The sequence below is a fragment of the Erigeron canadensis genome, chromosome 7 (assembly GCF_010389155.1).
Source record: "Erigeron canadensis isolate Cc75 chromosome 7, C_canadensis_v1, whole genome shotgun sequence".
Lineage (NCBI taxonomy): Eukaryota > Viridiplantae > Streptophyta > Magnoliopsida > Asterales > Asteraceae > Erigeron > Erigeron canadensis.
In genome coordinates, this window is record NC_057767.1 from 29,745,842 (window position 1) to 29,770,139 (window position 24,298).

General features: G+C 31.3%; 3 protein-coding genes across 3 annotated transcripts; all 3 read right to left on the reverse strand.

The window, feature by feature from the left end:
• Positions 1 to 255: 255 nt before the first annotated feature.
• LOC122607588 (beta-fructofuranosidase, insoluble isoenzyme 1-like) lies at positions 256 to 8,431 on the reverse strand. The gene is made up of 6 exons (XM_043780595.1): positions 8,083 to 8,431; positions 2,710 to 2,718; positions 1,464 to 2,326; positions 1,224 to 1,382; positions 833 to 1,095; positions 256 to 661 (listed from the first exon to the last, which is right to left on the reverse strand). Exons 1-6 carry the CDS (start codon positions 8,279 to 8,281, stop codon positions 391 to 393), a joined length of 1,764 nt encoding a protein of 587 aa, XP_043636530.1. The 5' UTR covers positions 8,282 to 8,431; the 3' UTR covers positions 256 to 390.
• A 3,991-nt stretch (positions 8,432 to 12,422) lies between these two features.
• On the reverse strand, positions 12,423 to 15,540 carry LOC122608291. The gene is made up of 7 exons (XM_043781380.1): positions 15,301 to 15,540; positions 14,481 to 14,943; positions 13,856 to 14,110; positions 13,683 to 13,772; positions 13,435 to 13,602; positions 12,905 to 13,320; positions 12,423 to 12,815 (listed from the first exon to the last, which is right to left on the reverse strand). Exons 1-7 carry the CDS (start codon positions 15,412 to 15,414, stop codon positions 12,747 to 12,749), a joined length of 1,575 nt encoding a protein of 524 aa, XP_043637315.1. The 5' UTR covers positions 15,415 to 15,540; the 3' UTR covers positions 12,423 to 12,746.
• Positions 15,541 to 23,256: 7,716 nt separating this feature from the next.
• LOC122608599 (auxin-induced protein 15A-like) lies at positions 23,257 to 23,956 on the reverse strand. Its single transcript, XM_043781697.1, has one exon. The coding sequence runs from the start codon at positions 23,871 to 23,873 to the stop codon at positions 23,505 to 23,507; it is 369 nt and encodes a 122-aa protein (XP_043637632.1). The 5' UTR covers positions 23,874 to 23,956; the 3' UTR covers positions 23,257 to 23,504.
• Positions 23,957 to 24,298: the final 342 nt, after the last annotated feature.

Genomic DNA, 24,298 nt, shown 5'->3' on the forward strand with positions numbered 1-24,298 from the left:
GTCTACGTAGTCTTAAGCGGACTTGTACGTGCTACAATAGAGTAGATTAGTAGGGGGGAAAATCCCACCAGAATGTGTTAGCCAATGCGCAAACCTTTTCTAGAGAAGAAAATTAAACCACAAAATAAGAGATTATAACCTCCTTAATCAGGTCTTTTCATACATGGTAAACCTTTAATTGATGCATTAAAGGTGTGAATTGAATGAGATTAGTTAAAGAGGATTTTAGAAAGTAAATGATATTCATATTGACAAAAGACATATATAACTAATTAATCTTGGTTTGCTTATATAATTCATCATAAATATGATTCTTCGACAGAAAAAATATGATATTACTGCGATCCATGAATTATTTCCTATCCCGTAGAAGAAATGAAATGGACAAGTCTAGTTGACATGAGCCGTTTTCATCGACCATGCATTTAGTCTCTCAATCGTGACAACCTCGGAACCATTGTTGAATACATGCAAATGTGCATTTTGAGCTATTGCAAGTGTTGGATAAACTCTAGATGAGATAACTGCCTTTCCTCCTTCCGCAAAGCTTTCTACGACTGAATGATCAATCAAACTCCGAAGCGAAAGCTTCTTTTCAGCCAAATCAACTTCCACAAACGATGCAAATGATGGTTTGTACTCATTTTGGTTCAACGACGAACTGTTTACACAAAATAATATACAAAATTTCGAAATTAGTCCACATGACTTAATTAACTTTGCCTATAGAGCTCAAATGCACAAATGGAAAATCTTGATAATTTGTTTACTTTTGAAAAGGCAATGTGACATAGATAACCAATTAATCTGTCTAGAGGTAAAAATTACTTACGGGGTAGCATCAGAGCAAAAGAGAACTTTATGTTTGTTGTTAGTAATCTTGAAAATCCTAAAGAAAACCGGTGTGTATTCCTCAAGTTTGCTTGAAGCAAGGGTCAAGAGCCCAAATGGCCCGAGCCCACCTTGTACAGTTGCACCTTTTATCCCACAAATACTTTGGGCTAGATTTTCTGGAGAGAATATTTTTGCCCATTTTGGATCATATAACTCGGCTTTATCCAAACTTGAAAATGTAAATGTTACATCAACATCCGCCTGCAAATCATGTCGTTCGATCACACTAAAGAAGCTAAATAACTACTAACCGATCATCGTCATATGTTAATTAACATATATATATGTACAATTTTTTTTTAACATAATAAAGTTTTAAAACTTCGAACCTGAACTACTGTAATTCCTTTAACTTCAATGGTATCCCCTTTGTTGAGTTTCACATTGCTTAGCTCTACTTTTTGACCTCTTAATGAATCCAATTCATTAACTGGCCATTGTAACAAATTGTGTCCACTTGAATCCAACCAAATCTTACGCGGAATAAGCTACAAAAAATAAAGATATATCAAATCAAAGATATTATTAAATGAAAAGTTATAAACATATTAAAACCAGATAGTGTTTACATGAATTCCGGCCCATCCTTTGGCCTTATCTTCACTTTTTGTACTTGACTCATTAGCCCAACCCATCAAAATCCTTCTTTTCTTGATGGGATCAAAAAAGGTCTTAGAAGCATAGAAGTTTCCATAATCATATCTTAACCCGGCCCATCCATCAACGGATGTGTTATATGGGACATATTTGTCCTTAGCAACGTTGTAATTTCCAATTGTGTAATAATCAAACCTAGTTATATCAAGACTAGCCTTAAAAACATATCTAATATCCTTGCCTAATGCCGAAGTGTCTAAACCATTTGATCCTTGAGACGATACCGGGAAAAAATCAGGGCATTCCCACATACCAACATTAGGTTTAGTATGCAACGGATGTTTTGCCTTGGTCCAATTTATAAAATCGCGGCTTTTGTACATATAAGCAATCCCTCTATTGTTATTCTTACTACCTATAATAAGTTTCCACTGACCATTATTGAACCAAGCCGTTGTAGGATCACGAAAAGATGATACGTTTTCGTGCGTTGGCTTGATGATCGGGTTGTTGTCAGGCTTAATCCATTTTCGCAAGTAAGGGTCCGAATAGTTGGCTGGTATGGCATAGTTTTGGACTTGGTGGCCAGGTTTTGGTTTTTTGTTTACGATTCCTGTATATATGATAACGGGCTTGTTGCCTGGAAGGATCGTAGCGGATCCAGACCAACATCCATATTTGTCGAATGGCTTCGATGGTACGATTGCCGGCTCTAACGGGATCCAGTTGATCAAGTCTTTCGATACCGAATGTGCCCATACGATATTTCCCCACTCTGCACCCTTTGGATTGTATTGGTAGAACAAATGATAAAATCCTTTGTAGTACATTGGTGCTGTTGATATTGACAAAATATACTTTAAGTATATTAGATGTAACAAAATACTTATTATTATTATTGTCTTAGTCTTTAACGTGCATAAATTTTTTTTGTATTTCTTCTATATAAAAAAGTTATTTTTTTAATATTATCTAAACATAAAAACTATTTTATGCATTTTAGTAGCATCTCATACTACTATCATAATTTATATAAAAGAAAATTAAACATAGTTAGATAAAATTAAAATCCATATTAAGTTAGAAATACAATAAGAATTAAGATCAAATTTAAATACAATTTCAATATATATCAATTTTTATGTAGAAAAGTAAATTGAATATAAGTCCATATATATATCGATTATGACATATTAGCAATTCAAGACCATTGCTTACCATTTGGATCTACGTTGGTTCAATATCATTGTTCCCCACATCGATGTCATACATGCAAACAAACAAAATTTCATTAGTTTAATTACATATAAAACAAGTAATTATATAGAATAATTAAACAGAAACAAAACTGGGAATATTTTAATACATATATAGTCGTAAATTACAAGCGATTTCATATAATATGCATGCATGTATCTTGATAACGACAAGAAACAATTTTCGATTAGCAGAAAATCCAGCTAGTCTAGATCTTAATAGATTTATTATCGTTTGATAGAAACATTATTATAAATATTTTATATGCATTAGATCAACGATAATCTATATTTCAATATTATTATCTATACTATATTATAAAAATAATAGCCCTTTTTATTTTTGGTAATGTTGAAAATATGTAATATTTTCACTTAACACTCCTTAAAATACTTTCATATACACTATCCTCTTAACATTAATGATTAAATTACACTGTCAGTCCTTTATCATTTAAAATATGTCCATTAACCTTTTACATCAATTATATACACAACTCACCGTCGCTCCACCACCAACAGTCGTCCAACCATCACACCGTCGCCGTCACGACCACCGCCGCATAGCGCAAGTACCGTGCTAGTATTATATAAATATTATATATAGACCTTTGATGAAAAAAAACTTATGAAATAATCAATACTTTTAATGAATTAATTTACACTATTTGTCCTTTATTTTCAAAAATATTTCCACCACCACTTTTAAATCAGTTACATTTATATCAACCTACACCATTCGAGACCGTCACTACCAAGGCACCGATAGTCACCGCCATCACCATCCATTGACAACACCACCAGACCGCCCTCACGATCACCACTGACGCCTGGCGCGGGTGTTGTGCTATATTAGATAATTTATATTATATATGCACTATAATATATGTAAAACTAACAAGGAGTTAGCCTAGTGGTAAAGACTAAAGAATCATTTGATGACTTTAAGGTCTCAGGTTCGATTCCCGCTTGGCACAAAAAATAATTCTTTAAGGTACTCGTTACCAATGAAGCCTAGACCCACATGTGAAGTTTAAATATGTGGATTTGATCTTCTAAGGTACCCAGATCATGTGGGGATTAGAATGAATGTATTATACATGCATCATATGGCTTATACGGGGTGAGTCGATAGATATCATATGATGGGTATTCAATTGTACCTGCATGATATGGGTCTAATATATGTAAAGGTTTAACTCATGTAAACATATATATAATTAACCTAACCTACCTGACGAGTTTACCAATGTCAAATTGAGCTATAGCTCAATTGGACGTCGATAGTATTGATGAGGCATAAAAACCATTTGGCCTTTGAGTTGAAACTTTTACAATGGAGATTTTCTTATGTATATGGGTTCGTTCTAATTAAATTGGGTGCAAGTACAAAAAAATATTTTTCGGTATAGAGACAATGTTCTTTTCCAAAATGGATTTCTTTTAGATTGGAGTTGAATATATATTTATATCGTTAAGCCAAATTTACCATTTATATATATATATATATATATACTTTTGATAAACTTTTACTATAAGCTAGAGATTAAGGTATATATGATGATGAGGTATATAAAAACTTTAGACTTGCATGACAAAAGAACTATTGACTTATTTATTTGGTTTTTACGTACTTAAACATTTGTACCTCGTATTAAAAAATACAAATTTTTTAGATACAAAATACGTCGTGACCACATTTAACTAGAGCACCCCAATGTACATAGTATTGGGTAGTATTGGATTTTAATACGGATGAATACCATTGGGAGTGTTATGTATTGGGTTAGTATTGGAGAGTGTATTGGGAGAATTATGGTGGTGAATACGGCCGGAGGATTGCTTTTTTTTTTCTTTCTCTCACATAGTTTAATATTTATTATTTAAAATGGTGGGTCCTAGATATATATTGGTATGTATTGGGTATTGGGTGTGAACTGAGAAAAATGTATTGAAAAGAGATTTTTCTGATGTGACGCTATGCGGCACTGTATTGGATAATATTCACCCCACCCATTGGGGGTGCTCTAAGAAGTTGGTTGGATCTTTATATGTAAACGCGTAGAGAGAAATTGATTAGCTTGTCTGGTACGAGTATTATTTTTAGCTATTATAAAATTATCTAAACAACACATATTGTACGAAGTTTTTATAAACCTCTATATTCTTGAGGTTTTTTTCAATGAGATAAGAAAAAAGAATGATAAAGATATTTATTTTAAATCTTTATTTTTGAGTTTTTATTTATAACAGAAAAGATAAGAAATGATGGGAAAATTTTGGGGTTTTAAATTCCAAAATTTCTTTTTCAATTTGACATGATTTTGATGAAAAAAAAGAAAACAAACATGTAAAATTACCACTTCACCCTTCAATATAAAACTAATACTAATTGATTTAATAAGGCTATATATGTAAAACTACATCTTTTTTCTTTTTTTTTTCTTTTATTTAAACTCAAAAATATAATTAACTATTTCTTTTCTTATCATAAATATGGCTTCAAAAATCTTATGTGTGTATACTTGAACTTTAAATAAATAATTACATATGAGAGATTCTGTAATATATATATATATATATATATATATATATATTTATATAATAGTTATTTACATTTTTTTCTATTATTATTATTATTATTATTATTATTATATAAAAATGTAACAAACATTAATCATCAAAATTCCACACCATTATTGTACTAGACATTTGTTTATCAATAATATATGGATCCAAGAATTATTTGTTTTATAATGGATTAAATATCAATAGCATTGACTTAATAAGTGGTTTGAGACAAAAATTAATTAATGAATGACATAGATGTTACACGTATATATAATTACAACCAATGACAGAATCAAAGGTTGGAAAAATAATGTCACGACTTTTAAATATATTTCGTACGTGAGAAATTACTCGCGTGTTATGGTGGTGAGATGGTGAGGGTGATAAGTTATAGAGTGTGATAGGTCAGAAGAGGTGATAGGTCATAAAGTGTGATAGCCAAATTCCTTAGCCGTACGGGCTCTGCCCTCAAATTTAATTAAAAATTCGTCGAAAGTATATCGAATAACATCTCTAATGAAAGAATATGAAATTTTAAATAACACCCATATAATCTTTATAATTTATCGATGTACGGTTTTTAAGATAAATTTTTTTGAATGAATTAAAGGAATAAAATGAGTTATGAAGGAGAGGGAAAAATTAGTAGTTGATATTCCATTAAATGGTATTGTGAATAAATGACATAGGTATTTTGGGATTTTCAACTACTTAAAATTGAAAAGTTTTGAAGGAAACAAATATTTTATAATGTAGTAAAGATAGAAAATATATAATAATGTTTATTCAATTTAAGAATTTTGGATGTTTAATTTTATTAAGTTTGATGTGTAAAATATATCTATATTGTGGTTGTCCTTAATAATTACTTGGGTCATCCCAATGGCATCAATTTATCAATGACTTTTTATTATTTCCACACCATCAAATTATAATAATAAATTAAATATGTTAGATAAAGTCATATTAATATAATGTATTATAAGTTGGTGTGAGTGTCTTTGAAAAAAGTTTTTCATCAAATAGGTTGAGGACCGTCAATCTTTTGATGAAAAAAACTATCTTTCCCAATGGTAAAAAGGTTTTGAATGACTTATTAACATAAAAAAAAACATGTTGATCAACTAGGGATGACATCGGGTCGGATATGAGTCGGGTTTAGGTAATCTCGGACCCGGTTAAAAATCATTGTCCCATACCTGGGTCTCCGTTTATTCACTAACCGCCCGGTAACGGGTTTCCCCGCGGGTAATCGGGTATCCGTTATTACTATTATTTTTTGCAATTTTAGTATTGAGATGATTTGTAAATAAATTGGAAACACTACTGATTAGTATTGACGTTCATTTATTAGTAAGTGAACTTTACTTTTGACTAATTTCTTGTTCCAACACTTTCACATTACTAAATTTTGACATAATATCATAAAGCACAAAATAAAATGCTAATTGAATTAACTAGTTGCATGTCATTTCGATATAAACTAGTTATTATAATAGTATCGGGTTTCGTTTTTCCTCATCGGGTACAGGTTTATTTGTCATCCCTATGATCAACCTACTATTGTGGATGCTCTTAGTCACCTTCAAAGGTCGAGTTTAAAGGATGTAAAAATACAATCATATAGTATTTCTCCACGTTAAAATGACTTTAATAATTTCTCCACGTTAAAATAATATTTCATGATGTAAATTAAAGAGTTTATGCAATCTTTTTACTTTTTTCATAATTTAAAAACATAATTAATCTACTTAAAACCAATTCTTGTCTTACACGAATATCAGATGAATTGATTTTGGTACGAATAAAATAAATATTAAAATAAAAAAATTATTAATTTTTTAATTAAAAATCGTGTACATCATGAAAGATTCATGCATTAGTGTATATAATTGTGCCTAATTATGAATATTTTTGCATTGGTTTTAGGGAGAATGATATATTTTTTTAATAATCTTCCTAATGCCATAACTATTTGACAAGTATATTGCACTAATTCTCTAATAATCTAATCTTTTGAATTTAACAAATGTCACAATTTTATTATTAAGAAAAATTTTAGAAGTTTTTTTTTTTTAAATGCTTAATCATTTTCTTTAATTTTATAATGATTTTAATGGTTAATATCTTATCATATATATTTGTTATTCTTTAATACTTGTCTGCACAGCACGAAGATAGATATATTTATGTATCTTTTGAGAAGACTAGAAATGCTACCCGTATGATCCGATGAGACACTATTTATCAGGTGATTGTTACTACTTATAAAATCCAAAATGTTTGCAAAAAAATAGTTAAATTTTTATATTTTATTTTTCTAAAATTTTTTTCTTACTATAATTCACTTAAGTTCATCAAATAATAGTATGTAGTAACTAATATATCATGGTAAGTTTTAAATAATACTCGTACTTCAATAACTTTGACATATTTAATTTAAAGTTATGGATTTTAAGACTTTGTCAAACGAGTCTGCTATAAAATCGTATAGATAAAAAAAACAACGAATATGCGATGGACGGTCAAGCATAACTAGAGTTGGACACAATGTATGTGATGGTTCGTTTTCCTTAAAAACAAATATAAACACGAACACGTAATTATTCACATATTTAATTGTTCATAACTGAGCTTGAATAATGCGCATCAAAACAATTTTTCTGGTTAATGGACAAACATGTACATACCCGTAAACTATAGGTCTTTTGATAAAATGTATGCAAAGATACAAATTAAATAAGAAGAGAAGAAAAAGAAATACCATTAATCCAGTTTTTTTTGGGTTGAAAGTGATAACCAGTTCTGTAAATTTGCTTAACCTGCACAAGATTGTTAGTTTGATACTTGAGATTTATTTTGTGAAAAGCCACAACTCCTTCTCTTCCATTGAAGTTGTTTAGCATTGGTAAAAGACATATTAACAATGCCAAACCCCATACAAAACTATTAAAAAAGCCCATCACAAACAAACAAGGTTTTGGATCTTAATATACAAACATAAATATAATATATAAAAAATATTTGTCTTATAGATTTTATCTTGAAGAATATGAAAAAAGATAATGAATGGTTGTGTTTTGAAGTGGAGAAAGAAAACACACACTAGCTAGTGCATGTAAGAGCGTGATGAGAAATATAAAAGATGGAATAAAGGTTGCAATGTAATGTGGTATTTATATGGAGCAAGTCAACATCAAGATAAGGTCAATATAACAAACTATACATTTTCTGATCTCACTTCTTTATTATCTCCTTTTCTCTTTTCTTCTCCTTTTATCTTTATCTTTATAATTTTATATAGAGTTTTGTTAAACGAAGCCTCTAAGGGTTTTCGTTAAGGTGTATTAAATAGTTGTACACTTACCATAAAAATCAGGGGGTGAGTTTTCAATATAAAAACGTACATCATTTTTATGCACGTTAAATGAACGTTAACGACTTTATTTAGCATTTTCCTTTTATATAAAAGGATTCCAAAAAGTAAATATATTACAAGAATTTAATGACTCTTTATTCAATTTACGTTTTGAGCCGAATGTTTGTAATTTGTGTGACATAATGCCATACAATGTTTTAAAAACCGGTATTTTAGTTATACCGGCGTGGAAAAATTTTCCGGTATTATCGGTAATATCGGTAATACCGGCCGGTACGACTATTTTTAATTTATTATATTTTTTTGTGTAAAAATCTTACAAAACTTGTTACAATTTAACAAAAATAGTCAAAATGTAATTATAATTTACTCAAAAATAATACCAAATATGTATTTCATAACAAAATATAGGTTTTAAAGTTCACAAATAACAAAAAATAACATTAAAGTATCATAAAAATAATTTTTTATAAAAATTAAAATTTATTTTTTGAAAATACCGGAAATACCGGTATGGTAATACCGGAAAATACCGGAAATACCGGCCGGTATTGAATAGTGAAAATACCGACAAAATACCGACTTAAAATACCGGCATGATCTCTGATACCGGTATTTAAAACATTGATGCCATATATCTGTGCATCAAAAATGTGGAAAACGAAACATGTTAATGTCACTTTTAAGTTCTCATTGTGATATTATTATTGCTATTATTTGTAATCTATAGTCAAGTTTTTTACGTACTTATTACACAAGTACTGTACTGCTGCTGCTGTTGTTATACATCATATGTGGGTAGCTTGCTATAAGTAATAACTCATGTGGTAATATATATAGTATAAGGACGTGTGTTAATTTATATTTTATAATCATAACTTCCTAAATAATAGTAATGGTTTATTAATATTTAAAACACCTTTAAATGACTAAAAATGAGGTGATTTTAAACATATAAAAATTCTCAAAATTGTATATTGTTTTAGTTTTCAAATATGTCATAAAAAAAGTAAATTTCAATATGATGATATTTTATGTATTACAGTATTTATAATGTATATAAGTTTGTTTAATTATTATTAAAGCAATTGATTAAATACATATATAATCTAATGTGCAAAAAGGTACAAAACTCTTCTAGGCAAGTACATTACAAACATGAATATCGGAAAGACATAAATAGGCTTTTCCCATTATGTGGGAAAATTTGACTCGTGATGGATGTCGATATCCATTTTCTTAAATTCACTTATTAATTTACTAAAGCACTTTATACAGCAATTAATTTTCAACTCTATGAAAAATAAGTCAACACAAAAAAGATCAAGTTGACATGTCATATTGTGTTGTCAATGGTTGGATATACATATTTTGTTTTTAAACTTTATACGTAAAAACAGTTGGAAAAACAGTTGGATATATATATATATATATATATATGAATGATCAACCTAATTGGTGTGCCTAAAGATACGCCTAATAAGAAGATGATGTCATGTGGAAAATCAGGGGAGATGATTAGGAAAGAGAATTAGTGGAATCCACATGTCAAATTCTTAAGGTTTTAGGTTGATTTTTAGGCATATGACTTAAGTTGATTAATCATTTTCCTATATATATATATATATGACACAAAGAGATTTATTCTAGTTGCCAATTTGGTAGCTAGAGTTTGTGGATTTAAATAGTACTCCGTACTAGGATAAGCATTACGTACACATGGATACGACTGTAGTGTTTTGCTTAGCTTAATGACCTGCATAAAAAAAGCCGCGAGAGATTGTCGAGGCGTCGGGCTCGTGTTCTAAATCATGATTTTCGATTCATCAACGGTAGTAGTTTCATTCAAATTAACATTATAGTTTGGATGATAAAATGGTAAAAACCATATTCCGGAGTATTTGAAACAAGAAAAAGGTATTAGATAGAAGTATATTTCAAGCATTTAGAGTATGCAGTCTCTTGTTTGCCTAAGCTAAGGTTTATCCAAAAAAAAAACTTTTAATTTAAGGTAATTAGATACGAATGGATAAAAAGCAAGAAAATGTAGTAATGAAAATGACTTGGGTGCTACTTTTCCGTGGTCAAATTGGATGAGGTGATCACTGCTTGTGAAAAGCCACAAGCAGAAAATGAATACTCACGTGAAAGGTCATAGGCCATATCAATATCTATACGTATACATTTCTACCAAAGTTGGCTTTACCAAAGAGTCAAAGACATATCAACAATTGCCGGTGACAAATTTTTATTGGAAAAACAGAAGAAAAAGAAAACAGGGCAGTAGGGCACCATTGACGCTAATTTAGCAACGAAACTCAAGGCATAGAGTGTGGTTTGATGTTGAGGTCAGTCATTGCTTTGGTTCTAATTCAAAGTATCACAAAAACATGACAATTCAGAAAAGACTGGCTTGGAATAAATCAATCAATAAGAAACTTGGTTTTCTTAAGCTCGCTTATAACTCAACAACATACGAGACAGAAAGCCAAGATTTAACCTTTTAACATCATGCAGGTCCAACAAAGATACCTCATATTAAACAATACCACACTCTTCCATATGGTATCCTATCACTGATTAATACAGTATAACAAAACAGGGTTGCATAGTCATACTCTATCCAAATGATCAAAAATTTCTACAATCACATCACAATGCTAAAATCTCACTAATCTTCAACACCTTTCTATAACATAGTTAGATCCCGAGAAGGGATTTATTGGAGTGAATCCACCGTTATATTGATCACATACAGAGTAACAAGTACAAAACATGATTCTGTACACAGAGATTACCTTTTTAACCATTGTTTTTAACTGATTTGTGCCAATGGTGGGTGTATAGAAAAAGAAATCTTTGACTCTTTCCCAGCAAAGGATTTGAAAGAATGATTTTTCCCTAAACACTTCCAATAGATTCGTTACTGGCACTGCTCGAAGTGACTCTATGGTTACTTGGAACATCAGTACCGCTTCTTAATGGAGTGTTTCCAAATGGCTCATAAAGTCATAATCCTGCACAATACATAGATATCTGAATATAAGAAATTCATCTCGGGTTCTTTATATTAAGAGTTCAATGTATATTAACAAAAAACTCATCATACCATATACTGATGCTGCAATGAATTATTAGCCTTCAGCTCTATTGAAGGACTTGCATGATCTTCAGCCAGAGATCTAGTTTTTTCCATAACTGCAGAAATGATTTCTTTCTCTTGTTTCTACTGTCAACACATTAACCAGAGAATATCAGTAACTACTAACAAAAGAAAACCACCCAATAAACTACAAATTAAGTACGGAGTATTAAACAAAACAAAACGTACTTTATTACCTTTGACCTCATACATTTACCCACCATGGTGTACGTTTTCCCGTTCCCCGTCTGTCCCTGTCCATAATCAACAAATTGTACAGTTGAACCCGTCTAAAACTTCATTTACAACCGGAATAACTGCTTGTTAGTATAGATCTTTCTGATGAGCAGTAGATCCAAAAACTTGCAAACTTTTCAATACTAACCAATGCACCATGGGGGATTCTTAAAGCTTTTTCCTTTCGTATATCTAATATATCCAAACCTCGATAGTCACCCAACACATAGAAAGTAAGCCAGGCAAACATAAATGAAAAACTAGAAAGATGAATAAACACTACATTCTTTAAAGCTATATGATCGATTTCAAATTCATCATGAACATACTATCGACAACAAACTAATTTCAACTTCTACATATTTTTCAATTCAAAACAAATATATAAAGGTAAATAAAGGTTTAGAAACTAGCAAGATCATCAAACTAGATAGTAGCAGCATCAATGATAATAACCACTTTCCATTGTGTTTATAACTCTCCAAGCCATATGTTATTTGGCATAATGGTATTGGTTCAAAAAGATGAGAGTACAAATATAGTATCAAGATCATCAAATCAAAAATTTGATGTCACATTACACTTAAAAAGTTTGCAACAGTAGGCAGCTCGTCCCTCCAAAGGTGAAGTCGATACTACAATCTACCCAAAATAAAATTGTAGAAAGCCCTCAGTGGTCTTCACCAGTAACCATTTGGTTGTCGCACACAACTTGCAAAGCAGGCCTTGCTTCAGTCACCTGTTCATATTTCAACATAGCAAACAAAGTTTAGAAACATTATGAGCTTTGGATAAAAAGTTTTGAATTAGTAAATATGTGACACTCACCATATCATCTTTGTTGGTATTACTGTTACTTTTTATCGTTAAGGCTTTGAGCTGCTTCTTTAGCTGCCTCAAACTTAACTCAGTTATACACTTAGGCTTGTCATTTTCAGCCTTTTCATTAACACTTCTATTATCTTCAACTGTGGCACCTTGCAGCTCGGTTACAATGTTCTCGTCATTGTCTACCTTAGTCATTTCCTTTAAGCATGTGGGGCCATCCAAATTGATTTGCTGCTTCATTGCCGACAAATGAATTGAGTGGTTGATAGCATCATTTGCATTATCAGCTGCTGACTCTTGTGCAACTTTATCAGCATCCATATGATCAGCAGTGTCCTCTGTCTTTTCTTCAGGAGGAGCTTCAAAAGTCATGCTCGAATCTTTGGGAATCAGATAATCAACAAGGACAGCATCAACTGTAATAGCATGACAACAATCACATTTACAGGCAACCTTTTTATAAATCAACAAAGACAGAATCAACTAACTTTAGTAAGGAGAAAACATGATTGTAAATAACTTGAGCATACCTTGGCTTTTGGAAATATTCACTTGTTCTTCAGCAGACGGTCCAAAATCCATGGCCTCTTCAGTCACTTCCTTAGCAACATAATTGCCGTCTGGATTATCCAACATTGAGAACTCACTGAGATTCTCAGAGTTTAAGTGAACAACATCTCCTGCCATATCTGTAGATGCTGAAGAAAAAACAAAATCTGATGGGATTGCTAACATTCAAGCGATGCAAGAAAATTCATATTAGAAATGCAAAACTCACCACTGCTCTCGAGAGACTCATTTTTCATCTCTGAAACAACGGAGGACATGTCTTCAAGTTCTGAACTTGGAGTATCACTTGGCTTAGATTCTGTAACGAAATTACATTCAATTTAAAACTTGAAAAAAGTACTGGTCAAAGTATAGAACCACAAAATGTAAATATGGTTTTACCTGAAACAAAGGTTTCTTTATCAGAGAGCAAGCTGTCTGAATGTTCCTCAGAAACGACATAAGCATTCTCCTCCTCAGAGTTGTCAACTTCATTTGAAACAAACTTATCTCCATCATTCTGTTTCTCTTCTAAATCCACATTGTCAAACATTTCACAGATATCTTCCACTTTTTCCTTTGAAAAGCTTTCAACACTTCCTTCTACGACACTATCTTCGGTGTTCTCAAATGATATGTCTGACTCGTGTGATGTTTCTATAAAAAAAAAAAATTCAGTCATATTTTGAATGTATTGTATATAACACGACCTTTTGTTAGTCAAGTTATGATAACAGATCTGATGCAAGGTTTAAATCACAAAACAAGTATGCATAAATTAATGTTAGTCTGTTAGACCAGATCCTCCTCGGATAAACTCTGTTCACTGCAAGTGATTTAGGGTTATATTCACATTGGTAACCTTCTATGTAATCGAATTTCCAAAAATGTGAGAATTTAAAGCCTAGCATAGACAGTAGTTACTTGACAAACTAGTTGCCTATATACAAATTACCCTTGTGCACTGATTAGTATTTTCAACTAAATCAGCTTCAACTCAATAAATATCACAGAGACCAAAGCATACCTGATCCCAAACTTTTCTCAGAAACCAGATTGCCCGAATCCTCTTCTTCCAAGAAAGAACCAATCTTTACTGGTTGACTCGCTTTCCTGTCCATCACGCCGGTCTCTGCAAGTTTCTTTTCAGTCAATCGTGTTGATCTTCTTGTACTATAAGCTCTCTGCACAGTATTCGCCTCTTTTTTCACACTATCTTGAGTAGCCATAGAGGTTTCCGCGGCCTTCTTTCTTGTACTAGCAACCGCCTGAGTTTTCAAGGCGTCATTAGCCCCTTCAGCGTCTACCTGCTTCCTGCCTCCACGATCAGTTGTCGCAGGCACGAAATCAACATACGATTTCTTCACCCTCGACCTAACTGAAGTTCTACAACTTGTGACAGGCGCCGGCGACATAAGCTCATTCACTTCATTTGGCAATTCAACAGTTTCAGCCGGAACCGGATTCAAAAACTCTTCAACTCCTACAACCTATTATACATACATACCAAAAACATCTCTAAATTCAATATACGTGTAAGATAACAATGCGGTCTACAAGAAAAACGCTATTTATTTAACGAATATAATTCAATAAAAATGTGAGCCAGATTCCGAGCTTTGACCTAAAAAAAATGCACAATTTTTTTTATTTTATTTTTAGGTTTTGAAAACGCTATAAAGAGTTGAAATAAACAAAAACACCTATACTTGGTAAATCAGATGGAATCCGATTATTATACAAAATGTATACTTATTTATATAAACACTATACAAATACTGATACGATGATAATATAAGATGTATGTATATATATATATAAATAAAGAAATATAGAAATAATCGTACGGATTGAAGAGATTGGAGAGCGTCAGCCATGGCGACATTAGTGATGTTAGCAGGGATCTTGTTGAGCTTGCAAAGAGATTGAAGCTGTCTTCTGTTTAAGCTATGGAAATCCATCTGAAAGAAGATCGAAATCGAAAGGGAGTGGGGATTTGAGTTTCAAAAATGTAAGACGAGGAGGCGGTAGTAACAAAGTGGTGTATTTATATCAATCCATTGAAATTGAAATTAGGGCACACCTTTCTATCCGTTACACAGCGCCGAGATTTGAATTTTATTTCTTTTTATTTTTTATTTTTTACATTCATTATTATTATATTTTTTTTATTTTAGGTATCTCATATTAAACTCAACCCTTGTGTTCCATTTTAAAACTTATCATAAAATTTATGTTTGGATTTTTATATCATAAGACAATTTATTATACGTTGAAATGTAGCCATAAAAACTGTTTTAACATTTTTCTTAATTTTTTTATTTTTATTTGGAATTTTAATTTCGTTAAGGTAAATTCAAATTTGAAATATTTTTGTTTAGTTATTTGAGTTTTATTAATTTCTTGCGATATAAAATATATTGATCATTTGACCGTCAAGATTTGAAACTTTAGTTATTATGCAATAATTTGGTATATTGACCGTCAATAGTTATATCAATAGTTACGGTATATAAAAAACAAAAACAAAAAATACATTTTTTGATTTTCATCTTTATTGTCTCTTCATGTCATTTCTTTATAATTCTATACAAAAGAATTCTAAATTTTAAATAAATAAAAAAGAATACTTTTAATCCAATTTTGTAACTTGTGATACATAAACCTGATATTGTTTACGTAATTGAATATGTCACTTTTTAAGTTCCTCTTATGAGTTATGAATTACGAGTATACTATGTAATTAACGTTATTCAAATATCAATCTAGTACACCTTGATTGGGAAACTTGTAAAACTAGCATGGAATTATTCAACTCGGTTTTCATCACCTTTTATGTTGGGTCTGGGTTAATTAGACGTAAGTATATGCTAATTTGGTCTCTTTGTTGTTTTCGGTTGTTACCTCAGAACTTGTTAGAGATTGCACCAAAAACGTCATGAAGTAAAAACTGGTAGCTCAGTCTTTGTTGATGGGGTTTTTTGTGTTTTGGGTAATCGTAATCAGCACAGGTTTTTTTCCAACATATTTGCAAATTAGTAGTTAAAGTTCCGATAATATCTTAGTAACTCGCTAGATGCTATTAGTAAATTATTTGCCTTTCTAAAAAAGAAAAGAAAAAGGCCCGGGTCTCTAATAATAACTTTTTTAAAAAGATTCACCCCAATGACCGCCTCCCAATGGCATCAGGGAATAAACCCTTCCGAGACTTCCTACCATCACAAAAAAGCAAAAATAGCGGGTTGGTTAGGTCAAGCCATCCCCAGTCATCAACGAGCTGCATTTTAAAAGTCGCTAGAGATTGTCGAGGCTTCAATTGGCTTATGATCTAATAACTAATGGTTTCCGATCTTTCAATAGTAGCAGTTTTATTTAAATCATAACATAAAGCTTGGTTGATAAAATGGTAAAAATAAAATAAAATATTTAAAAAGTAAATAAAAAGGAAACATATTTCGGAGTATTTGAAAGAAAAAGGTAAAAAATAAATGAAGCGGTATGTAAAAAGAATACATATTTTAATCATTTAGAGTATACAATTTCTTGTTTGCCTAGACTAAGGTTTTCCCTGGAAGACATAATTAACTCAGGTAACTAGATAGGTATAATATGGATAATGCCTTTTGAATACAAAGATAATTGGATGATGTGATCATTGATTGTGTTAACCACAAGAAAAATGAATACTCACATGAAATGTCAATACCAAAGTTGGCATTAGTAAAGAGTAAAGACATACGAGCATGGTATCTACGCGTTGCGACAGATACTATGAAGATGGTTTCTCATGTCACGATTATCTTGTTTTTGACTCTTGATTTTTTGTTAGTTTCTGTATTACTTCCTTAATAGTAGTGGCCAAAAAAAGAGTTACATAATATGTAAGAGCATGGGTGGAGAATAATGGGTATGTAGGGGCAAATAAGTAAATTCGTATGTCTTAAAATTTTAAACTTTCAACGCCACCTAATAAATTTTATAAATGAGTATAGATGAACAATAGCTAGTTGTGAATTTTATTGGAGAAAAAAAAAAAAAAAAAAAAAAAAGAAAGAAAAGGGCACCATCACGCTAATATAACAACGAGGCATAGAGTTTGGTTTGATTTTTGATGTTGAGGTCATTGCTTCAGTTATGATTCAAAGTATCACAAACACATTAATTCTCTCAATTTTGTGACAATTCAAATAAGAAAGCTCGGAATAAATCAATAAATGCCGATGACTAGTCCAACTGGTTAGAGACATTACAGGTTTTACCCAAGGTTTTGAGTTCGATCCTTAAGGATGACAAGTTTTAGGATTTTTTTTCCTCCGAATACTTCTAACGGCCTATGGTCAACATCTCGTTGTCTAAGGTACGTGCAAGACTTCACCATTATACGGTAAAGTTTCCTCGATGTCGCATAAATATTTGAAAAATAAATCAATTAATAAGAAACTTTTTTTTCTTAAGCTCGTTTATAACTCAAAAGTCAAAACGTATGATTTACAAAGTCATATAATGTCGTGCCAGTTCAAGAAAGATACCTCATTTTGCACAATACCACACTCTTCCATATCGTGTTCTATCATTGATTACTGATTTTCTATCCAAATGATCAAAAATGCCTACAATCACATCATCGCAATGCGGCGGTGCTCGTGGTAACGATGGTGTAAAATTGATGTAAAAGTATATAATTGATGGAGAAGGTTGCGTCAAGTGTTATATATAATTGATGTAAAAGTAACTGATGTAAAAAGTTGATTGTGATATTTTAAAAGACTGATAGTGTAATTTTTAGACAATTTTCTCCATATAATTTTCGACTGTTTTTTTAATAAGATGGTATACACTATGGATAAACTATTACTCCGTACATTGGTAGAAGCAAAGTTTTAAGCCACTTAATTTAATGATATACAAAAACTTTTACCTCTAAAAGAGTATGCTAAGAATAAGAAAACATAATAGGCGTTTTACGACACCGTCGAGTGTCGGTCGACACATACGGATTAAATTGGGTTGCAACTTGTAAGTTAAGCCTAAGCCTCAGCCCAACTTTGTCAGGATTATTAAGACTTACAAGCTGGGCCACGTTGTAGGATGGATTTTCTTGAACCGGGCTCCCATTTATGCACTTATAAGTTTGACGACTTGATTTTGTTCATTAAACCAAATAGACTTGTTGTCTCTTAAATTTCACATTAGCAAATAAGTCAGCTACTCAGCTGTTCTATAGTAGGATTGTACATCGATACATATACAATGATATCCATACGTAATATAAACAAAAACATTGTTATATTTTCTTGAATTTTTATTTCAACTTCGTCATACTATATGTAAAGTTAATGACATTTCTTTTTAAATCATTTCAACTTTTCATTTTGTTGTTTTCTAAATCTTATGTACTTATACAAGGGAAGGAGTGGTCACCACTCCCCCAAAGTTTACCAACAATCAAAATCCTTTCACCTCAATTTTTTCCAATATTTTCCAAATCACTTGCGCCACTTCCCTCCATCTTTCCCAATCTTCAACTCATCATTTCTTTTTCATTTATTTTTAATACCATTTCATTTATTTTTCATTTTTTTTTAATACATCAAATCTAAAACTTAAAAAAAACATATACATACATATATATAACTAATAATAAACAAAATAAAAGTACAGGAGCTGAAACATAAATAGAAATATAGTTACAAACTTTAAATATTAACAAAATAGAGGGACTGAAATGTAATTAATATAAATAAAAATAATAATAATAAAATATCTAGATCTTATGTGGCTGCTTCTTTCTTGTTCAATGTATATACATACATTTATACTATCTAATAAAACAAACCACTCATTTTTTTCCTTAAACTTTCTACCTTTGAAAAATCAAAAATACAATTCTCCTTTATTTACTAATTTGAACATTTTCATCTACTATACCTATAATACCCCTAATGAAATATTTTACAGTAACGATCATCCAAACTACAATACCATCTTTAACATCAATTACTTTTACATTTACCACCATCATCGCCCTCATTACCATCCCCACAGTCATCCCCACTTCCGCCCACCACCACCTCCATCATCACTACCCCTACCGCCTCCGCATTGCGCGGACATAAGTCTAGTAAATATGTATATATTTCCACCATTACTAATCAAAAAATAAATAAAAAAATATGTTGACCAGCCAATCACGCCACACACACACTCTCTCTCTCTCTCTTATTCTTCCCCCCCCCCCTTCTCTCTCTCCCCTTCCCCCACGCGGTAACCTTCACCGATTTCCTTCTTCTCTCTGCTTCGAGGAACCGCCGGCAGCTGTGTACCCGCGCGGGCCCGGTATCGGAGAAAGAGTTTCTCGTGTCCACTCCTTCCCCTCTAAGTACGCAAATTATAATCACGTACAAAAATTTCCACTTTTTACAATCATATAAAAACGTGGCATACCAATATATATCGCAAATTATAATCACGTACAAAAATTTCCACTTTTTACAATCATATAAAAACGTGGCATACCAATATATATTGTAGTGGGTCAAGTGTAATAGCGGATCTAGGAATTTAAGTTTAAGTTAGGTAAAAAAGAAAACTTATTTCTTCAACTCTAAAACATCTAGGTAACAATAGCGAAAACAACTGCCAAAATGTCAGGGAACAACTTTTTCATTTACGAATCGTTCTAAATCATTCAATATTTCGTTTCACATGTTGGCTAAAGCGTCACTTACTGCCGCACAAACTACACAATAAATTTATGGAAAACTCATCACCAATTCGATTGTGCAAATTCGTTCTTACAAGCAAGATCGACTCCTAACAACACAAGTATAACTAATACAACAAGTCTAACGATTCACATAATTATGCCTTAGATCCTAAACATGGTGACCTATATCCTTCTCTTTTTGTTTCTTTTTGCACGATGATAAAGTTAAAACAAATATTGCAAGGCATTTTAATAGTTTCAACAAACAAAAAGTAATTATGGTTTATAAAATTAACCTATACAACTTGGAAGTAAAGTGTAGGAGAAATGGAGTGATTGAATAATAAAGTAAATAAGTAATTGCATTATGAAAATTGAAATGTGGTGAAAAAAATTTAAAGAACGAGTTATTAGAAAGGTTATTGGGCTGTGACTAATAGGGGCCTAATGGAAGGTAAAATAACTTTTAGGATGGTCCATGGCTCTCATGGGCCACTGAAAGTAGTCTGCCCCCACGAAAGAAAAAAAAATGTCGGTGACAGACTTTGAATTATAAAATTAAATGCCGAGCCACTCAAATAGTCAAATGTACCTTATGGTACTACGATATTATCTAGATGTATTGTTGGGATATATTACACGGATTTTGGGTTATTTCCGGATTAACTTATTTGGATTTAATCTATGATTTACACTGTGGGTATTAACACGTACTAGGGACAAGAAGGTTGCCACTTATTAGATTTTTCAAGAAAAATATTAGCAAAGTTCAAATTTATAAGGTTTGGAATATTTTTATTACATTGTTCGGATTTCAATCTGTTAAAATTAAATTCATCTAAAATCCGAATAGGATAAGTTTCAAGCTGTTCGAATTTAGTTAAATACAATTTTATGGCAAGTTAGGTTCGAAATAATGCTTTTAAACTTTGTCATAAGTCATATTTATACTTAATTTCGCTTTCTTTATTGGCAGAGCGACTATAAAACTTTCAAATTTTGTTAAAAGATATGAGTCATATCTTCTACTAGCATTTAGCCACACAATACAACGCATGAGACTAAATACTTCGTAATCGGAGACAAATAATGGCCAACATGACCCGGAGATCGCTTTGTAAATAGTGTGTAAAAATTAAAATTTTTAATGGTTGTGGAAATGTATTATAGAGTTGAAAGTATGAATTTTTAGATGAAAAAAATAAATAAATAATTATTTGGATTCAAGCTAGCCTCACTTTTTTCATCAACGCATCTCACGATCTAGTGCGGAAGAAAAAGCATACGTAACGGATTCTATTTATATTTTTTTGAAATAAACTTTGCCATTGCTTAATTTATGTGAATAATAAACCATATATAAATAACCACTATAGTACTTTTTGGTTAGTAGTGTGTAATCCATCGAATCCAAAAACTTTCTAATGAACCAACGTACTGGGTTATTTATTCTAATTAAAAGCGTTAAAAAATGATAACGTATAATGTTGTAAAAGAGAAAAAATCGGCATTGGTGTCTTTCGATGTTTTATGGCTTCGAATATGTTATATGTCGAAATGGAACAAATAACCACACAGTACGTTGGTTGATTTGTATGTACGTTTTTTTTTTATTCCATAATTTACTCGATTAAATAAAAAAACAAAACTGATTTTTAAGAAATTTACCCTATTATTAAAAGTAAATGCTAATTTGCATAAAAATTTAATCATCAACTATACAATTTTACCTATGCATTGAAAATATGTGTCCAACAAACTACGTACACTTTAAAAATAGTTACCAAACTCATTGGGGGAATGAAACCAAGAATCCATATATAATTCGGTGGATTTGGACATTTGGTGAGAAGGTAATGTACTGTATTATGTATTGAAAGCAAATTTGACCAAAATGTTTTAGTTAAGAAATTTCCCAAATTATGTGATATTTAGCTTGGAAAGGATGTTATCTTGGAAGAAAAAGAAGTTCATTTTGGTAAAAACCAGTTAGATTGTGACTCAATACCTTCTCTTAAGTTACAAGCAAGAAATACCAAAAAATTGATGCAACACCTTATCAAGAGTAGTATATTACAAGTTACTGAAAACACATATATGGTCCAAATGGGTTTGTCCATAGTTGGTTGTGTTCTATAGCGAAGTTGTAATCATACCATATATGTATTATATTAGGTAGAATGTTATAATTCTAACCTCAATGGGTATGAAACAAAAAATATATAGCTAGTGTATGCGCTTCAATTTTAGGGGTGATATATATACGGTTTGATATTTACATAAAATTGGCATTTTTAAAGAAGTAACACTCAAAACCACTTTCTAAAGGTTACGAAGTTATGGGATTTAATACTATATATTATGTACAAAGGAGGCAAGATATAGAGACAAGCTTGACCACTCTCTAAAAGCAAAGACGTTTACACTTGGATCTAAATTTTGTTTCTTAGAAGTCGTACGTGTAATGCAATAAATATTGTAAAAGTTTCATGAAAAAGAATGGCTAGATGAAGAGCCAACTAGTAATGGGCTCTTAACATACATTTAAGAGTTAAAGATACCCCACTTGTGCTATCAACCATTATGACATTATCAAATGAATGTTAGTTTGAAACTCAATAATAAAAAAAATAGGAGTAGGTAAACCAACCAACTATCAAGAAGGACCATTTTATGGAGAGTAAAAAAATTGCTTTGGGGTTGGTAAAAAGATTTCAAACTATTGAAATTGTTTGACATTACTTTGAAAATTCGTAATTTAAAAGTTTGAATTTACTTAATTACCATTTGGAAGAGAGAAAAAAAAAATACTATAATGATAATAATAATAATAATAATAATTTTGCCAACAAACAAACATGCAACATAAATTTTCGATCGATCATATCAATTTAGTCACATATGAAAGATGTTTCATAGGTGTTTGAAAGGAACGAAAAAGAAGAGGATAATGTATGAACCAACTACCGCTAGTTTGGGTTAGCATCACGAAACGAGATTATATACTGGTTATTTTTCATAATAGCGGGAGGTTAATTATGTCACCTGCTATTTAGTTTAGAATCATGAAAAAGAAAATAAAAATGTTGACATACAATTAAGAATACCTTGTTTTATAATCTTTTTAATTTGTCAAAACTAAGCACCAACTCATCTTCAAAAACTCAATTGTGCCAAAGTACATAGAAGGATTATTCATGAATTACCTCTTACCAAATGGATTATATTGATAAAGCTAGCCAGATATCCTTGAAAATAACCAACAAAAGGGAGTTGCCAAATTCACAACTTCTCTCTTCTTTCTTTTTTGTTTGTTTTTGGCACATATATAACATTTCTTTACAACTAAATCAATTCTTGAACCAAATGACTAAGATCAAATTTCCCATTGCAACACTCAACCGCACTTACAACTTCTTGAAAAGCGGCTACACTGCATGGCACCACCAATCCATTTTTTTGCTCAAATCCAAACTCGTCCGAAGCCTTGTCTAATAACATCTTAAATAACGGATGAGACAAGTAACCCGTTGGCACGACAAATCGACGTCTTTCTTCGCCTATATAAAGCGCGAGAAAACCGGTTGGAGTTGAACATGCTCCTTCCTCTTGATCCTTGAGCAAATATTCATGGTGTGATGGTTCGGTGCCATTTATAACTTTCACTTTCACTTTCTTGGCTAGTTTCTTGACTGAAACCATTTTTCCTAACATGTTTGATATTTTAGCTAGAGAGAGAACGATATATAGATATAATTAGAGATAGATAGATAGATATAATTTGAGTAATGGTATAATGAGAAACAAGGGGGAATATGTAGTAGCTAGGGGAATGTCACAAAGATGGTCAACTTATTGACTTTATAAAAGAGACTTGTGAGCCACTGAGGCTTATGATTGTGTTGGTATTCTAGTGTCATGGGAATCTCTTCATCTTAATTTGACTTATTATCCACTTTTTGTCTTGTTTAACTGACTACTTAAGAATTTTTTTACTTTTTTTTTTAAGCATTCAACGGTAAAACCAGGATTTAACACGACCATATATAGCACAAAGTTTTTGAAGCTAATCTTGTGTCAGCCAAAATTAATTTATAATTTATAATACTAACCAATTTTCAACAGAATTTAACTTTTTT

Bases quoted from the DNA above. Each gene is read 5' to 3' on its own strand.
- LOC122607588 (XM_043780595.1), bottom strand. From the start codon at position 8,281: ATGGGCTTTTTTAATAGTTTTGTATGGGGTTTGGCATTGTTAATATGT. The intron at 1,383-1,463 runs GTAAACACTATC...TATTTTTTGTAG, and splicing joins AAGGATGGGCCGGAATTCAT to CTTATTCCGCGTAAGATTTG. The intron at 662-832 runs GTAAGTAATTTT...TTGTGTAAACAG, and splicing joins TTTTGCTCTGATGCTACCCC to TTCGTCGTTGAACCAAAATG.
- LOC122608291 (XM_043781380.1), bottom strand. From the start codon at position 15,414: ATGGATTTCCATAGCTTAAACAGAAGACAGCTTCAATCTCTTTGCAAG. The intron at 13,773-13,855 runs GTAAAACCATAT...ATTTCGTTACAG, and splicing joins TAAAGAAACCTTTGTTTCAG to AATCTAAGCCAAGTGATACT. The intron at 13,603-13,682 runs GTGAGTTTTGCA...TTTTTTCTTCAG, and splicing joins TGAGTCTCTCGAGAGCAGTG to CATCTACAGATATGGCAGGA.
- LOC122608599 (XM_043781697.1), bottom strand. From the start codon at position 23,873: ATGTTAGGAAAAATGGTTTCAGTCAAGAAACTAGCCAAGAAAGTGAAA.